At 38.5% G+C, this 19,428-nt stretch overlaps 1 protein-coding gene across 2 annotated transcripts in view; it reads left to right on the top strand.

The window, feature by feature from the left end:
- Kif16b (kinesin family member 16B) overlaps positions 1 to 19,428 on the top strand; it is a 280,309-nt gene that overhangs the window by 159,714 nt on the left and 101,167 nt on the right. For both annotated transcript variants that reach the window (XM_076851502.2, XM_076851500.2), the window contains exons 18-19: positions 14,502 to 14,555; positions 16,001 to 17,341. In XM_076851502.2, the coding sequence (XP_076707617.2) occupies positions 14,502 to 14,555; positions 16,001 to 17,341 (1,395 nt within the window). The remainder of the gene's footprint in view (positions 1 to 14,501; positions 14,556 to 16,000; positions 17,342 to 19,428) is intronic.

Here is a 19,428-nt window from a genome sequence, read left to right on the forward strand (position 1 = left end):
AAACTATGTTGACACCAAATTCACATCTTCATACATGTATTTTGTATATGATGACCCTCTCCTTCCACCATCCTAGCTATTTCCCTTCTCCCTCCCTTTCCCTCCCACCCTTGTTTCCTATCTACAGGTAATTTTCCTCCCATGCTCTCCCTCCCTACCCCACTTTGAGTCACCCCACTTAGAGAAAACATTTGGCATTTGTTTTTTTGGGATTGGCTAACTTTACTTAGCATAATTTGCTCTAATGCCATCCATTTCCCTGCAAATGCCATGATCTTATTCTTTTTTAGTGATGAGTAATATTCCATTGTGTATAAATGCCACATTTTTTTATCCATTCATCCACTGAAGGACATCTAGGTTGGCTTCACAGTTTAGCTATTGTGAATTGTGCTGCTATAAACATTGATGTGACTGTGTCCCTGTAGTATGCTGTTTTTAGATCCTTTGGGTATAGTCCAAGAAGAGGAATAGCTGGGTCAAATGGTGGTTCCATTCCCATCTTTCCAAGGAATCTCCATACTGCTTTCCAAATTGGCTGCACTGATTTGCAGTCCCACCAGCAGTGTATAGTGTACCTTTTTCCCCACATGGTCGCCAACACTTGTTGTTGTTTGTCTTCATAATGGCTGCCATTCTTACTGGGGTGAGATGGTATCTTAGAGTAGTTTTGATTTGCATTTCTCTGATTTCCAGAGATGATAAGCATTTTTTTCGTATATTTCTTGATTGATTGTATATCTTCTTCTGAGAAGTGTCTGTTTAGGTCCTTGACCCATTTATTGATGGGATTATTTAGTTTTTTGGTGCTTAACTTGTTGAGCTCCTTATATACCCTAGAGATTAGAGCTCTATCTGATGTATGAGGGGTAAAAATTTGTTCCCAGGATGTAGGCTCCCTGTTCACCTCACAGATTATTTCTTTTGCTGAGAAAAAAACTTTTTAGTTTGAATCCATCCCATTTGTTGATTCTTGGTTTTAATTATTGTGCTATAGGCATCTTATTAAGGAAGTTGGGGCCTAGCCCCACATGATGAAGATTAGGGCCTACTTTTTCTTCTATATCATTTTATCATAACTGTCTATATCAATTCAACATTCGTAGGATGTTTCATTATGTGAATATTTCTTTTTTTAAATTAATTAATTATTTATTTATTTTTATTGGTTATTCAAAACATTACAAAGATTGCAGAATCACATCGGTTACACATCCACATTTTTACATAATGCCATAATAGTAACTGTTGTATTCTGCTACCTTTCCTATTCTCTACTTCATTATGTGGATATTTCATATCTTACTGAAATTTGCTTCTTTGGGTAGGCATTTTGTCTTCTAGTTTTCTGCTATCACAGGCTATTGGGATGAAGAGATTTGTAAAGAAGAATAGAAGTAGAATTTCTAGGTCAGAAATGTATGTGGTTTTAAGGTTCTTGATGCATATTATTGTACATGGTACTTGAACACATCCCCATTGATGCTATATGTGATGCCCCCCTCAACACACAAAATGTTGCAAAGTTCTAAGCTCATTCCCAAGAAATAGAATTTAGGGTTCCTGCAGCAGTGGTTCTCTTCAGAAACATTCCCTGGGCATGATTCTTCTGTGTTGAGTTACCTGATGTTGCAGAATGCTGTATAAGCTTGGAACCAACATTCCTGCTGCTTCCTGTTCAAGAACTGAAGCAGAGTCCTGGAATGTAAAGCTAGAAGGAACTTGATTCTGAACCAATTGTTCTAGGATTCAGATTCAAAAAGCCCAAGGTACCAAGATGGTACTAAGAATTTCTCACCAGCTGGCCATACTCATTTAAAAAAAAAATTAATTTTCCCTCCCATCTCTCACTCTATCTTTGTTTTTTCCTTATCATCTCCCTCCCCATTTTCCTTTTCTTCTTCCTGTTCTCCCTCCTTTCATTAATCTGAGAGGACAAATCACATTAGGGAGAAAATAAGAAGACATCAATAACAGGGTTGCATCCTTCATTGTTTTGAGCCTTGGCTTCATTGTAGATGACTGTAAGCTTCTAGAAAACAGACAAAAGAATCTAGTTTGTTATTTGCTGAGTGCCCAGCATCCTACCTGGAACTTAATAGAAATCTAATGTGAACTAAGAGATATTTCTTTTTCCCCTTCACAGCAATGTGAGAGAAGTTTCAGAAACAGAATTTGATCATAGCTAAAAATATTCTTGACAAGCTTTTTGCTTTCAAATGGTCCCTCCTGCATGTTTTGGGAGGAAAGATAACATTCTCTTGTAAGCTCAGTATACCCTGCTACCCACACTTCTCTCTTGCTTTCTACTACTTTATAAATTGTTTTATCTTTTTTCTTTTTCCTCACTGGCCTTAAGCATGGAAGTTTTATACATGTTGTTGGCAATATTTATGTTAGCTGGTAATTGGTGGTTAGTTAGCCTGAGTTTTAACTGATATGTATTTACTATGTTTGTCTCTGTTGGTTTATTTTATTGGGCCTTACAATTTTTTTTTTCTAGTTTAGGTTGCTGAAATGCTGATTTCTTCTCCAGTTTTTGGTCTCAGTTGTCTCATATTTTATGGACCATTTACTAACTTTACAATTGCTATAGATTGTCTTAAATGGCTTGTTAAGATACAGTCTCATGGAACTTGTGGTGAAAGCAACTGAAAGAAGTGGGCTTCTTCCTCCATTAACTGAAATTAGTGTTAATTACTGACTTGGCTGCTTTTTTGTTGTTATTGTTTTTCTTCCTTGTCCTGAGTATTACTCCACTGTGAGCCACCTTAAATGATGAGCACCATGTGCTTTCTGTTTCCAAAGTAGGCGAAAAGATGAGCTGTTCAATTCAAAGAACACTTTTATCTTTATGTGGTTACTTACGATTGCCTTTTCTGAGAGGTGGGCTGCATTTGTGCTTCATTTATTTTATAATCGCACTGTCCAAAGTCAGTTTTGAAGGTCACCTGAACAAATGGGACTTTTCTAGTGAAATGGATGGTTGCTGTGGGCAAGGATGGAAGACAGTGAATTCCCTGTTAGTCCTATATGACAGCATGGTTATTCTTTGAAGTAACAGATTAACTTGATTACACATCACCAACTCTCTGTTCCTTGTTAACTCATTTGATTAGAGCCTGTTGCTGATTCTGTCAAGGGTTCCATTGTACACATTCATTCCTGTTCCAAGGTCTTTGCATATGCCTTTTCCTTCTCTTGGAACACTTGTTCAGATATCCATGAGCCTTTTACATGGCATACTCCTACATTAGTTTCTAAGGTCTGAGTTTAAATGTCACTTCCTCAAAAAGGATTTACCAACCCCAATCCAAAATTCATCTTGACTGTTCACTCATACCATTCTTCATCTTTCCTTGTTACCACTTAAAACAGTTGGTAATTGTGTCTGTTGGTACAACTATGTGTCTGTTCCTAATCTATGCATGTAATGATAGGTGAAAAGGTTTGATTTTTCTCTTCCAAGTAGGTGTTTGAGGAGTAATTCTTTCCTGAACATGTGTATGTGTCAATTGTTCCCCGGTGAGGCATGTCCATCCCCATCCTTCTATCAGAGACCATAATTCCAACCTTGAATAACAATTTCCCGACTCAGTGACCTCAAATGTTTGGTCACTATCAGCAACCCCTATATCTTATGACCTATGAAGGTTAATTGTCATCATTGTTTGAAATAAATAGAAATGTGCTGTAGTTTATTAGAAGCAAAACAGATGTGAAGTGCTTACTACAATCAGAGTAGATTTTAAAAATGCAAGTGATTTTTTCTCATTATAAAAGGAAATGCTATTACCAAAAAAGTAAAACACTCAGAAATGAATAAGTAATCACAAATGTTTATAATTCTTCCACCAAGAAATAATCATTGGTTTGCATTGGTAATATTTGCGTATATATTTTAAAATAATTTTTAGTTGCTGATAGATCTTTATTTTTTTACTACGTGATGCTGAGAATCGAACCCAGTACTTCACAAATACCAGGCACGTGGGCTACCACTGAAGCCCAGCCCCAGCCCCTATTTGCTTATATTTTAAAGTATGTCTATTTAATTATACATCGCACATCATATAGAGTATTTAAACAGTTTTGAGGTCATGTTAGGAATACAAGCCTGTCTTCTGCTTTTTTTTCTGTTAACATATTATCATAAACTTTGTCCCAGGCCACTGGCAATGATTCTTCATTCTGTCTTTATGTCATAATTTATTTAAATTTTGCTTTATTATTAGGAACACATCAAAACTATTTCAGCTTTTTTTCCCATCTAAGTTGTTGATAATATTGCTATTAATCCTCTTATATAAATCTCCTGCTTTCATATTTTGTCAGTTAAATCCACACCCAGAATTCTTTATTTGATGGTAATTGTTGCTTAAATCAAAGCATGGGGGAGGACTGAAGGCAGAAATGTCAGGGAGACAATAAGGGAAGTAAGGCAAGAGCCATTGAGTTGAAGACCTTAGGGCTGAGGGTAAAGGCATGGCCAGGGGGATCTGGGAATGGGAATACACACACAGAGCAGAGAATACTTCCAGTCTGCTGTCAGCCCTGTGGGAGAGACAGAGGCCCACCTTTCTGGCAGTGTCTGGTTAGGTGTGTTGGCATGTTGTCTTTCTTGGTGCAGTGTCAAAGGCGTACAAATATGTAAAGCAGACTTATAAAGCTTCTGTGATGTATTGTCACCACAGAAGAACTGTGGCATATCTGAAATCTTTTTACATTTTCAGACTTCTTTCCTCTCTTTTTTTCTGCTGCCCATGAATGTGCACTGCTTTTTCTTTCTTAAACTAACCAAACTTTTATCAGAGTGGTTGGCTGTGTCCGTCTCCATGAGACTCTGTTCATAAATCTTGGTATATCTATATTATAGAATTTTATGATATTAAACTATGTCATACAGTAATAGTTAATGATATGGGAATTTGTCCCAGGCATATATTAGGAGGAAATGATGACTAAGTAAATTTTATTGTAGGCTTTTGGCTGTGTGTGGATATATATGGCTGTCAAGGCTTAAGGCTGATACCAAGATGGAACAATCCTGGTATAGGACTGTTTTAATTACCTGTTTTTTCTAAATTTGCTGCAGTGATTTGTTTTCATCATGAGGGGATGAGGAGTGTTACAATTCGTTATTTCTCAAGGCAAAAGGAGGCCTGCCTTGGCTGGTACCATCTCCTCCTCTCAGGTCTTCTGTGACTCCTTGTGATTGGGTTTCTGGCTCTGAAGTTCATACCACTGACTTTAGAGCTCTATCTATGGCAGACATTGATAGAACCACCTACTCTGTGCCTTGCAGATGGCCCTCAGCACACATAGTCACCCAAGGTATGGAAGGGGCTCTGTCCTCAAGGAGCCCTGGTAGAGGTGAAGACCTTCTGTGACCTGTAAGGCTCTAGTTCCATCTTGAGCTCAGTTGTTTTCCTATATCCCGCCTCTGCTATTTTTCACTGCTTTCACTGTATTTGTGCTACTGGGATCCAAGTGAGCCTCATATATCTTCTTCTGGTTTTTGCCTGATTCTCCTCTCATGGTGGCTACAGATGCATCCTAATGACCCTTCTTTGTGCATCTCTCTCCTGCATGTTCTCTTTTCCCCATACCCTCTTTTCTAGCTTTATATTTTCATAGCACCTATGACATAATATATTCATTATTTGTTACTTAACTGTCCCTCAACCAAATAAAAGGTTTATGAGTGCAAAGAATTAGTTTTTTTTGTTGAATTCACAGTTCCTAGAACAGTGCCTGGAATGGCATATTGAACAAGTGAATTAATGGGTGAGTGATACAGCAGTTCCTGAGTGTCCTTCCCAGAGCCGTGACAGAGGTCTGCACAGGGCAGTAGAAGGGAAGCTTGCCCCTGAGACTTAGCTTGAACTTAGCTTGAACATTCTGCTTAGAGTCCAAATTCCCAGTTGCATTACTCATTACTTCCTTTGTTTAATCTCAGAAGTAGACAAATGAGGTTTTATACTGTTTCCTTCATTGTATCTCTCATTTGTCTTCCTTTATTTTTCTTCTATACTTTTGCTCCCAATTCAGTGTACAGTACCCATTATAATTCTGTCCATTTTTTAAGGCCCACATCAGCTAACACCTCCTCTACGAGGTCTCCTCTCATCCTAAAGCTGTAACCCATCCTCCATTGAAAGTTGTGCCTTTTAGGAACATCACCTTTTGTGATTGATGTATGTCATGTTTTCTTTCACTTACAGTTACTCTCATAAGAGTGTCCAAAGGCGCTCTTTCCATTTTGTGTTCTCCCCAGAGTCCTGCTTTGTATCTAGTAGGAGTTTGATAAAGGTTTGTTGGACACACAAAATACATGGCTGGATGAAATGTCAGGAATATTGTCTATCGCACATTCATCTGGTCCATTCAGTGGAATCATATATTTTAGAAAGATGAATTATTTTTAATATATGGAAGGCTCTTTCTGGGATAGAAAATACAATGGTTTGATAGAGGAGGTGAGAAAGAATTCTAGGATAGATGTTAAAGTGGAGGTGGAGATGAGCTTTTCTACTCTTAGTTCTTCTAACAAGAAAGTTACCTTAGATTTCTCTCTGATATTACGTGGGGCTCAGTCTCCTGGCCTGGAAAATAGAAGGGAGCGGGTAGAAGACAGGGACGTGTACTGAGTTGAGTGTGTGATGTCGAGTTCCCATCCAGTTCAAAGTGCCTGTGATATTAGGGGTTTATTGGAAATATCTCTGAATGTCTGTTCTGATTGTTTTATTAGAGCGAGATACCACTATTATAAGAAATAGACTGAAAACAGACTCAATGAAAACACTTATGGTATCAAATTTTACTCTTTTTTTTAAAGCAATCATTGTTTCTTTGGGTACTTTTCATTTGAAATACAAAACACTTAAGACTAGCTCTTTGGCAAGTGTTAGTACTTTCTAGAGTAGGAAATTGAAAGGTCATTAGAAAACTATTCCCAGAGTACCTTTGATGTTTATGTTATAAACTATCAATTTTTAGCTAAGAAGGATTTAATTTCATAATCTTCTTTATTAAGTTGCATTTTGAAAACTCTTCCTCTCCCCCTATATCTTGATACGCATTCTCTGATTTGTAGTTGTCAGCAGTTTCTTGTTGTATATCCTGACATGTGACATGGAAAATAACTTGGCAGTGGTTTGAAAGGGTGATTTAGAGTGAGTGGTATAGAAATTGTAGTCATCTTTGCAAAGCAGCTATTCTTAGCTTGCTAGTGAAAGTTAACATGAGAGCTGATACCCAAAGGAAGGACTGTAAGGCCTTTCCATAAAGAATCAACAACTGAATGAATGGCCAGGTGCTTTCTTTGATCAGTTTCCCTAAACTTACCCTGATGAGTATCTGCCTTGTTATTTAGCTTTTAGATCATTTATAGAATGTCAGCTTCTCAATGTCAGACTGGATAGCACCAGCACAAACACCATCACCGAAATCCAAACTTTTTTCTTTAATCTTTAAGATGTCTCAGTCTCCTTGGGATTTTCCCAATTGTAAGATGATTTGAGACTGAATGAAAGTTTCTGAGGGGTTATAGGGTGTTGAGAAGGTCAGTGATCTTGGCCTAAACTATTGTAGAATCCACTGTGTTAAGAACCTAGACCCAGTGAAGGATCAGGGATAGATAAACCATCTTCCATTGCATTCTAGGCTTTTTCTAATTCCTTATCAGAATCTGAACTGAGGAGTCCCACCAAGCATTCCAGGCTGGAGGCCCATAGTTTTTTCAGAGAAAGCATGTGTGTGGTCAGAAACAGCTACATAATGAAAACATGGAGCCTCTGGCTCCACCGTTACTAAGAATTACAAGATGGCAGCAGCAGAGAATCAAGTGTAGGGGACCCATATAGCTCAGTCACAAACTGCACATGTTGTATACCCATGAAATCTATCCTGCATTGACTATAACCTAAAAGTCCCTAATGAAAATCCAAGTCTATCCACTGACCAAGAATTTTTCCTTACCTGATAAATATCTGCTGAGAAAATAGAGTAAAACATTCATGCAGGGGACTTTACCACTATGACTGCTTCAGCTCTTCTCTGTTGCCAGCTGAGATCTCCCTTCCAGGCCTGATGTGCTGGAGCTCAGCTCCATTACTTTCCCTATCCATCCTCAATGAAGTGCTGGTTGGACTACCTTTCTATTTTTAGAAAGTGAAATGGTATCAGAGGCACCAAATTAACCACCATCAGGACACCACAAGGTTGCAAATATTTATGTTTTTAGTTCATTTACATTTCTCTTTCCTTCCTTCCTTTCTTCCTCATCACAGTCTCACTTTCAGTGTAATGGTGTGAGCTGAGAAATTCCTACCGCCCCCCTTGTTTTTTCTATTGCCGATGATAACAGGAATGTAAATTGCAAGATGTGCAGTTATACCTAAAAATGCTAGATGTCTTTTAATGAAAAGAAGAGAGTATTTCTGATAAAAATAGGTTGTATGCTGAGCTTTTTTGATGGACCTAACACAATATGTGCACTTCTGTCATTTTAAAATGCTTCAAACAGCTACAAAAATTTTATCTTTTTGTTGTTTTCCTTTTAATTATACCATTTGGGAAATTAGCATTTGGGGCCATGTTAATTCCAGAAAAGATAGTGAATTATACTTATTTTTAAAGAAGTCACATTTGAATACAATTATAGTTTATATACTTTTTTGATACTGACACTTTTACATTTTACAATCTACTGTGGTGTGTTGTTTGAAATAATTTAATGGGTTATTTTAAAGTATAATTAGTAAATATGTAATACTTATGTTATATCTGCCACAGCTCATATCCCCTCATATTTAAAATACAACCCCTAACTTTATAATTATGACTTTCTCCTCATACTGTTTGTGAACTTGTTTTAAGTTAAGACTAAGTATCTTTTAATTGTTATTCTCTTTTTCAGGAAATGTTACTCATTGTTTACCAAAGGCATACTGCTTTCAGTTGAAAACAACCAAATTCTTCCCTATTCAGAAACAGGTCTCAGAAATGAAGTCATACTTCTTCATTAAGAATTAAAATGGGAATTTCTATCTGATTTCTGAACTCTAGATCTTGCATTTCAATAGATTTTACCCTTCATGAGGGGCCATAAGCTGCGGCCTCAAGCATCTGAGGTTGGCAGTTGCCTTGAATCCAAGACTCTATCACCTTTCTATTCCCAGTCAAGTGTTCTGAAATGAAAGTGTTCTTTAAGGAAAGCCAGTGACTTCATCAACCAGAGACTCTAAGGTCCTCCTCCCAGGTGCTCCCAGCTGCTTCCTCTGCCCTGTGGAGCACTTCTCATCTGTGTGGCACCTGCCTGTCCCACTCTTTGCCTCTCCTTACACCTGTCATCTGCTCCCCTTCCAGATACTTCCTTCAAAGTCTTTCACTATCTTTCTATGTCCTGCTGTTATCTTGGATGATTGTGTATGGATTACCCATCCTGCAACATTTTTCTTAGATAGTACTTATTCTGGATATGTCTTTGATTTCCTACTCTTTCCTTTAAGTCTTGTCCTCATTTAATATTTCCTGATTAATATCGAATCAAGTTCTTCTGCCAACAATTGGGCCATCCTCTTCCCAATAGCTCAGATGGTTCTTCTGTTCTATACTTTCCTGGATCCCACTTCTGGGACCATTGAACTTTCTCCCCCATATCTCAAAGCTTGACTGATGCCCAGCCAGCCCTGTTTTCCTTCAATTTTTGATATCAGTTCCTTTACCTACTGCCCTATCACCTATCATAAATAGTGTCCTTGACCTTTACACCTCTAACTCCACCACTATGTCTCTTCACTTTTAGGACCTTGTTTCTAACTGCACAGAGAGTGCAGACTTCCTAAGAGAACAACACCCTCAAATCCCATTTCTGCTTTACATTTATCTTGTATCCCTCCCTTCCTGTCCCAGTGGCAGAACACCCCCTTTTCCTTCTCATGGTAACTTTCTTACCTGTACTGTGAATCCTATGGAGTTAATAGTTAATATTTTTTTAACATCTTAGTGTTTATGTGTTTCTTCCTTGGATCCTCCCTCTTAGTCCATCTGTAGTGAGAAAACAGATTTTCCCAGGGTCACGTATGAGCCAAGATGTTATCCGAACCAAACTAATTCCAAATCCCTTGCCCATAGTCATTATTATTCTTATTTTGGAAATCTCTGACCATCAGATATTTTCTGCTTCCTCCCAGTTTTTTCCACCCATTCTCTGTCTCTTCCTCTCCCTTCTCCCCACCCCCCTTATGGCTTGTTTATTCCAGGATCAAACAGACACAAGTTTCTTTCATCTGTTAAAATGAACATCCATCTTCCTAAAATTACCACATCCTTTTTACAAGCAAAATCACTGAGAAAACTCTCTACCGCATATATACTCACAGCCTCCATATTCTTCCACCTCATTTCTCAGCCCACTTCAGTCTGCCCTAAACCTGACAAAGGTTGCTTCAAGATTACCAGTGACCTCCATGTTGCTAAGTTCAAGGGGTGCTCCTTGGGTTCTTTTGTACTTGACATTCCTGAATCATTTAATACCACTGATTCCTTTTCTTTTTGGAAGTACCCTCTTCTGTGTGTTCTCACGGACCTCCTCTTTCCTGATGTCTGTGTGTGTCTGACTGCTTACCTCTAGCCTCATTTGAGGACCCAGCCTTCTCTGCCCATCACTACAGAGTGTGTGTGTGTGTGTGTGTGTGTGTGTGTGTGTATAAGTGGTCTTTCTGACATTGCACTAAGCCTCTTTATTCTCATTCTGCTGTGTGTTCTGGGTAACCTCACTCCCTCTTGTGGCTTCTGTTGCTAGCCCACTCTGGCAAATTCAAAGTCTTTATCCCCATCCTTAATAAGGGCCTGAGGAGCTGTCTTTGTTGGTCTTCCATTTACTACTGGACATCTCAATTTGGATGACCCTTAGGAATTGTTGGATTGAACATATGTGAAACTGAGCTTATCTTCCAGAAGGCAGAGTAGGGTCATTGTGGGAATTAAGTCTTAAGTACTCAGAGCAGTGCTACCTGTGGAGGGAATTGGTTGGTAGCTTCAATGGGCATTAACAACTGTCCTGGTACTAAGTATACTAGTATCCTAGTATCCTGGTACTAAGTATACTAGTATCCTAAGTACTAGCATAACTACTGCTCATACTACAGTTCCCTCCTCCCCCAACACACACTGCCTCCTTCCCCAGTTCTCCTTCCTACCTTAGTTCACTGTAACATCGAGAGTAGACTGTAGCATGATGGTGACACAGAACACCTAACATAACATGCACAGGTGCCAACAGATATTTTCCATGTGTCCTCTCATTTGATCCTGGCCACAACCCTCTTAGGTAGGGTCTGTTCTTTCCTTTAATTTCTAAGAAAATGAAACATCCAAGATTAAGTAACTCATGTGTGATCTCACAACCACTGGAATTTGTATTCAGACTTGCTGACCCTTTAGCTCAGTCTCTTGGTGGTTATGTTCCTCCTTTCCACACTTTCTGAATCCAGGCCACTAACCTGAGGCTCATCTTTTACTCTTTTTTTCTTGTTACCACCCCTACCAAAATTCAACCAGTTACTGAATTTTGTCAGCTTGACCTCCTGCATATCAAAAGATATGTTCATTTCTTTATTCCAGTTGGATATCCCTTATTATAAATAATGGATCCTGCCTTCATAGAAGTCTCCTAATTTATTAAGTTACTACAAGTTTCTTCATTTGTCTCATGAATTCACATATCGCTTCCCTTCCATGTGTTCTCTACAGAACAACCAGTGTATGTGTTCTTCAACAACCCTTTTCCAAGATATTTTTCTGCTGCCATCCTTAGGGTTAAGTTCAAAATCTTTAATATAACTTTCAGTGTCCTTTCTTGATTGGCTTCTGTTGTTTTGTTCAGCTTCATTTCTTTCCACTTCTCCCTTAGCAAACCAAGATCTGGTTTTATTGAGAATTTCTTGAGTTCCCAGATTATGAAAGAGAAAGAATGGCACAGGTAATACCTAGAAGCAGGGAGCTTGCCTTGACTATAGGTCCCACTAGATTCTGGGATCAGTTTTGTCTCTGCATATGACACACAGACTGTCACAGACCAGGCCAGAGGCTGCATCTCTTTTACAGACTGCTGTATGCTCTGGCTTTCCACATTGCCTAAAATTTCCACGTAGGGGCTCAGTTAAAATGTCACTTTAGCTATTATAACTCAGATTTTTATGACCTCCTTGAGTCCTTGAGGCCATGCTGCTCCTTAGCAAGAGTGGTAGTGGTTTGCAGCACTGATTTACTAGCAAACTTGGACTCTACTCATCATATCCGCTAAGCCTCAGTTTCCTGCTTTGTAAAATAAGGGTGATAAATGCATCAACCTTCCAAGGTTGAGAAAACAAAATGAGGGTGGTGCATGCTGAGTGTCAATCACAGTACCTGCATCTTGGAAATGATCCTCAGATGGGAGGTTTTCATCCACAGTTTCATCTCTCAAGGTAACATTTGCCTAGTGCCACCTACATGTGACATTGTCAAAGCAGTGTGTACTGATGGGCTATTATTCACAGAAAATAAAAATTGAGAATAAAGGTAATTGTATTAGGGTAATTCTCTGGGTTTTAAAAGTATTTTGTTCATTAAGACATTTTTGCTTGGTAACTATGTCTATAATACTAAACTGAAAATGTTGACCAAGGTTCTGTTTGTTGTTAAATAAAAGAGAATAATCATATTTTAATTTTAATGAAGTCCTGTACCTATGTAACAATGAAATTTAGACTGGGCTCCATGGATGGCAAATGCTTCATATTTATGTGACTGACTTCTTTTGTATGGCAATATTTATAGTAAGCTGCAGATTATCATCATGTGACACTAGGATAAATGTAACTCTACCAAGTTTCAAAGAAGGATTTAATATTTTTTTTCATTCTTTTATTTGTTTTTGGTACTAGAGATTGAACTCAAGGGCAGTTTACAGACACCTGATCTATATATCTACCCCTTCTTATTTTTTATTTTCAGACAGGATCTCACTAAGTTACTTAATGTCTCCCTAAGTTGCTGAGGCTTCAAACTTGAGATATTCTCTTGCTTCTATCTCCTGAGTTGCTGGGATTACAGGCTTGTGCCACTGTGCCTAGCTAGTGTATTTATTTTATACCATAAAATAGAACACTTCTCTTAAAATGAGTCAATAGAGGGTGTTTTGGAAGCATGGTGTTATGGGTTCAAATCTTGGCTCCCCACATATTACCACTACAACTTTGAACATGTTCTTTAACATATATGAGCTTTGGATTCTTCTTCTGTAAAATGGCGATATTCTCCTCCCTTAATGTTTCCTGGGAAGACAAAGGGACTTAATATGTAAACCAGCACAACACCTGCTACATCATAGATAACTCCTGCTTACAAAAGCAACCACATATCTTACATTCAAAAACAGCCCAAATTAAATTGGAAAGAGATCTATTTGAAATGTTTGATCATTATAAAAGTAACTCTGTTGCCAATCTGGATTTATACGTCATCCGAGGAACACAATTTATAATGAATTTTTCTATAGTTCAGTTTTTCACCTGTATTTCTCTGCTACCTACATAACAAGAAAATGTGTAAGTTTAAGAATTATAGTTCATGCTGTTTAATATGAATAGTGAAACCTCACAATAATTAATATTTGAGAAGCCAACCTGTGCTCTCAATATTTTAGTTAAGTTTTAAAATTCCCAACAACCTGCATTACTTTGTTTTTCTACCACAGTGTGAATTTTTGTCACAAGCTCCTAATCTCCAGTAAATCCTCTGTCATGTAACCATTAATTATAGGAAGATCTTGATGAACTTATATGTACTGTAACAATCTATGAAACAATAAAAATACAACTGCTGTTAACAATGATTATTGTTACTCAGTTATTATGAGTACTATGATTAACATGAGAAGTGCACAAAACAGAACAGTGAACTTTTTGGAGTGTTTCACTTTATAAAATTGTTGGAAAGTGGAATATTTATAAGGAAGCATTTCAATTTGTGCATGGCTTTTGTCTTTATAAGTGACTTACTGCTTTTCTCCTGATGTTTCCTCCTGCTAAATTTTCTTAATTGATGTCTGTGCTCTCTCTCTCTCTCTCTACCTCCCTGGCAGTCTTTTCCCCATAAAAGGACCCATCTGTCTAAGGTAGAGATTCTCCATTTTTACATACTCATCAGTGACTTAGTTGGGTAGACATGCTTATCATTTACAAGTTACATTTAATTCTTCCTTTTCAAAATTCAGAGGTGCTTCACTTGTTTTTCTTTAAGTCAAATCTGTTCTCTTTAGTCTGTGTTCAAGCACCCAAAAGTACATCTAATTTCTAATCATAGTCATAGAGCAAAGACTGTGTTTTAAACTTGCTAATCCATGGTAATAAAAAATAATACTTGGAAAACTGATGCTTTGTATTATGTAAATGTATAAAAAGAGAGAAAAGTACTTTCAGAAAAGTGACTTTATTTTTATTTGATGTTATTAGACTTGAATTTGAGCGACAACAGCGTGAAGAACTTGAAAAATTAGAAAGTAAAAGGTAAGGCATGTTGGGTTTGAGTTCTACTCCTGTGTTTACTGCCTGCACTGACTTCCTATGTGTCTGCTTCAGCCCTCTCTCTTGCTCTTTGTCGTTTACGTGTCTAATGGCTGTAGGTGGTTTTTTTTTTTAACTGTTTGAGTTTACTTCATGTTTAGTTTTTTAAGAAGTTTATCTTCAAATAATTGTAAGAAAGGGGGAGTAGAGTCAGAAAGCAGATTTAATATACCAGGTTAGTACACCAAATATATATTTGTTTCAGCTTAACTCAAAAACATGTCTTCTCTCAATAGTCTTCCTTGAGTTTTTAAAAAGCCAAAAGAATCAAAGAGTGAATGAATGCAAGACCAAAATTTTCTTATTACTTCTCCATTTTATACACACTTTTCCTTATATTGTTTGTATGTATTTTCCCATCTATAATTTGCCTGTTTTGCTCACTTTTCTTTTGTGAGATGTGGCCAGGGATGTGTGTTTCTGGCTATTTGATTGATTTGGTAAGTTGTTTATATGCTCTGAAATAGTTTTTGTTGATAAAACTATATTTTCTCTCTTTTTTTTAACCATCCTATTTAACAACCAAAGAAGTGGATAAATATTGGAGTAGAAGCTAAGGCCATAGGGAATCTTCAAACTAGCCATTTATTTTCTAAAATCTGGATTGTAAATGTTACAAATGAATCAGTTTAGTTTCCAGCAATATAGAGGGAAGATGTTTGGTGAGACAAGAATCAGCCCCATGTATTCACAATCTTATTCTGTATCAATGCTTTGAAGGCCAAAGCCAACGCCTAAAATCTGATTTAGCACCCAGTGAGGATTTTGTATTCTAAGAGAAAACACACATGTAACCCCTAAAATTGTGCATTTCAGCATTCTAATGGAGACTCCAGTTATTTTCTGTGTTATACATTAATAAGCAAATATTTGGGGCCATTTGATGATTACTGTTTGCCTAAACTAGTGAGTAAATACTATGTAGCAAGTAGTTATTTGAGCTGAAACAATGAATTATTATCTCTACTTTGATATTCGAATTCCAAGAGTTAAAGACAGCATGAGTATTTTAATGTCATCTTGTTACTGAATGTCTTAAGTTTTAGTCATTGGGCTGAATAAAATTATTCACATTTAAATTTAAATTGGACATGGTTCTTTCTCTTTGAGCTCAGGGGGCTTTTAAAATTATATCATGCATAACACATTATGATTCTAAGCTCCACAAAGAAATTATATCAGAGGCTACTTCAGGAGACTAGGCAGATATGTTGGACAGATGACATGCTGTTGAAAATTTGAAAGAAGGACACTTTCTCCTCTTTTATTTTAATGAAGAATTTGGCTTTGTGTTGCGTATGCATTTTTAGAACATTCCAATTAGGGAAAAGTTAGAACAACATTTAAGATAGTGATCAAATAATGATCGGTCAATGTCTGCATTGTAGGAAACTCATAGAAGAAATGGAGGAAAAGCAGAAGTCAGACAAGGCAGAGCTGGAGCGAATGCAGCAGGAGGTGGAGACCCAACGCAAAGAGACAGAAATCGTGCAGCGCCAAATACGCAAGCAGGAGGAAAGCCTCAAACGCCGCAGCTTCCACATTGAGAACAAGCTCAAGGATTTGCTAGCAGAGAAGGAAAAGTTTGAGGAGGAACGGCTGAGGGAGCAGCAGGAAATTGAGCTGCAGAAGAAGAGACAAGAGGAAGAAAGCTTTCTGCGTGTCAAAGAGGAGCTCCGGAGGCTCCAAGAACTCAACAACAGTGAGCAGGCTGAGAAGATTCAGATATTCCAAGAGCTGGACCGTCTCCAGCGGGAAAAAGATGAACAGCGCGCCAAGCTGGAACTGGAGAAAAGGAGACTGGAGGAGCAGGAGAAGGAGCAGGTGCTGCTTGTTACCCACTTGGAGGAGCAGCTGCGAGAGAAACAAGAGATGGTTCCATTGCTGCGATGCAGTGAGGTCCAACGGGCAGAAGAGGAGAAGAGGGACCTGGAAGACATCAGGGAAGCCCTCCTACGGGCCAGGGAGGCCGGGGCAGGAGGGGAGGAGGAAGATGGTGAGCATCTGGAAAAAGCTCACCTACGTTTCTTGGAGTTCAAGAAAAGGCAGCTTGTCAAACTAGCTAACTTGGAGAAAGAACTGGTCCAGCAGAAGGACCTCCTGAGAAAAGAAGTCCTAGCAGAGCAGGAAACCCTCCAGCGCTTAAAATGTGAAAATGAGGAGCAATCTAAGTGGTTAGTAAAAAATGATGCTAGTGTCACAAGTGTCTCACATGTGGCTGGAGATTTAGAGAAAATAAAGCCAGTAGAGTTCAGGCTGCAATGTAAAGAACGCCAGCTACAATACCTTCTGCAAACTCATCTGCCAGCTCTGTTGGAAGAAAAGCAGAGAGCGCTTGAAATCCTTGACAGAGGTCCTCTGGGCTTAGACAACACTCTTTATCAAGTAGAAAAAGAAATGGAAGAAAAAGAAGAGCAGCTCGCGCAATACCAAGCCAGTGCAAGCCAGCTGCAGCAGCTCCAGGCCACCTTTGAATTCACTGCCAATGTGGCAAGACAGGAAGAAAAAGTGAGGAAGAAGGAAAAGGAGATTCTAGAATCACGGGAGAAGCAGCAGAGAGAGGCACTGGAGCGTGCAGTGGCCAGGCTGGAGAGAAGGCACTCTGCTCTGCAGAGGCGCTCTACCCTGGGCCTGGAGACAGAAGAGCAGAGGCAGAAGCTTGTTAGTCTCAACAGTAGCACCAATGTCCTGGAAGCTCAGCAGGAGGTCCTGGAGAAGGACCAGGAGAGGTGAGAGTAGGGAGAACATGGGTTACAATAGGAACAAAATCATGCTCATTTTCTATTCCTCATGGAGTTTCTGTCTTTTTTTAAGTGATTTTTTATATAATAATTTCTTTTTTAAAAAAATTTTTATTGGTTTTTTTAAAAATAAATGACAGTGGAATGTATTATAATTGTTATTATACATATAAAGCACAATTTTTCACATCTCTGGTTGTATACAAAGTATATTCACACCAATTTGGTCTTCATACATGTACTTTGGATAATGATGTCCATCACATTCCACCATCATTTCTAACCCCATGCCCCCTCCCTTTCCCTCCCACCCCTCTGCTCTGTCTAGAGTTCCTCTATTCCTCCCATGCTCCCCCTCCCTACCCCACTATGAGTCAGTCACCTCATATCAGAGAAAACATTCGGCATTTGTTTTTTTAGGATTGGCTAACTTCACTTAGCATTATTAAACATATTCTCTGATACATAGGCAAATACTTATTTTTATCAAACCTGAGAAAACTATCCTTAAACATTCTTTCATTTCTGTAGGATCCTTGTTTTGGAACAATAGACCTAAAGTTAAAAAAATCATAATTAAAGTCTTTGTCCATTGCACCACTCACCTATGGAATTTATGCTTTAATGGTCTGATAAATGCAAATGCTGAGAAATCTGCCTTTCCCCTCCCTGCCCCTCCCTCTCTTTCTCTGTTTTTCCTTCCTTCCTCCCCTTCTGCCTTCTCTCCCTTTCATTCCTTTTCTTTGCTCCCTCTGTCCCTTCTTCTACCCTCTTTCTTTCCTCCCTGCATTCCTTCTTCCTTCCCATTTTTCTTCCCCTTCCTCCCCTTGTTCCTTCTCTTTTCCTTCTCTCCCTCTTTGCTTTCCTCGCTCATGTCCTTCCCTGTTTCCACACCTGCCCTTCTCCTAGAACACTTGTTACAATAAAGCATCATTCCTAAAATTCCTGCATTACATCTAAAGTACTGATTCCTACAACCTGAGGAGAACTAAATTCCAGTACTTCTCCTACTATTCATGATTCAAATATTTGAGAAGAGGCGTCAAGGACTCTATATTAAAAAACCATACCAAACAAAACTCTCCAGCTGATTTTGAACACAGTGTAATATTCAAGCATTCTTGGTGATATACTACTGTTTTTGGTGTTGTAAAAGATAAAAATAGGAAACTAGAAATTTTTTTAAAGAATATTTATTTTTCTGTGCCTGGTTACTGCCTCCATGCTTATCAGACAGTAGGTTCTTAGAATTAATAGACACACGGATTCTGTACAGATGATGCTAAGACTCTCAGAGGGGCCAGTGGCACCTGGTTTGGAGGTTTATAAGGAAACATCATACCCTGGCCCAGCCCTTTCCTGCCTGGGTGACACTGATGATGTTGGGCAATGTCCTTCATCTTTGGGCCTCAGTGTCCTGACCTATACAAGGGGTTGGTTGAGATCAGAGGTCTGTGTATTTTCTTTTAGCTCCAAACCCTTTGAGCAGTTGAGACCTTAACCAAAGCCCAGGTTAGAGGGCCTGGACCTGCCCTCTCCCACCCATGGCCACCTTCTGAGAGGGCCTCCAACTGAAGCAGAATACTACCTTAAGACTTCAGCTTTCATTTGACAAAGGCTTCATTTGACAAAGGCATGGGGTCACGTGCTGATGACAAAGTTAGATCTACTCAAAAATGTTACTGTAGCCCATCATCTTTCCTGAAAAGGTCAAAACAACTTCCATCCAAATGATTGGCTTATACTGTGGATCATATTTATAATAGCTCTCTGGTAATCCCTTCAGGCAAAACAGCAACAAAATAACAATAAAAAAGCTTATTATTTCAGAGAAATAGGTCAGAGGTTTAAGAAAATGATTACAGGTGTGCTATGTAAATGAAATTGCTGGACAAAGCTCCTGCCTCAGGAAATTTGAAGTAGTGGAGGGCACGCTCTCAATTTGTGTCCTGCAGTTTGCAATAAGAATGCATCATGAGCTTTTAGCTTGATGTTACTGACTTTGTCAACCAGCAATTTAGTGTTACTTCTCTATAAGAGTGGAGGTAAGATTGTGATTTTTATGGAAGGATTTC

Source organism: Callospermophilus lateralis, chromosome 3, assembly GCF_048772815.1.
Source record: "Callospermophilus lateralis isolate mCalLat2 chromosome 3, mCalLat2.hap1, whole genome shotgun sequence".
NCBI lineage: Eukaryota > Metazoa > Chordata > Mammalia > Rodentia > Sciuridae > Callospermophilus > Callospermophilus lateralis.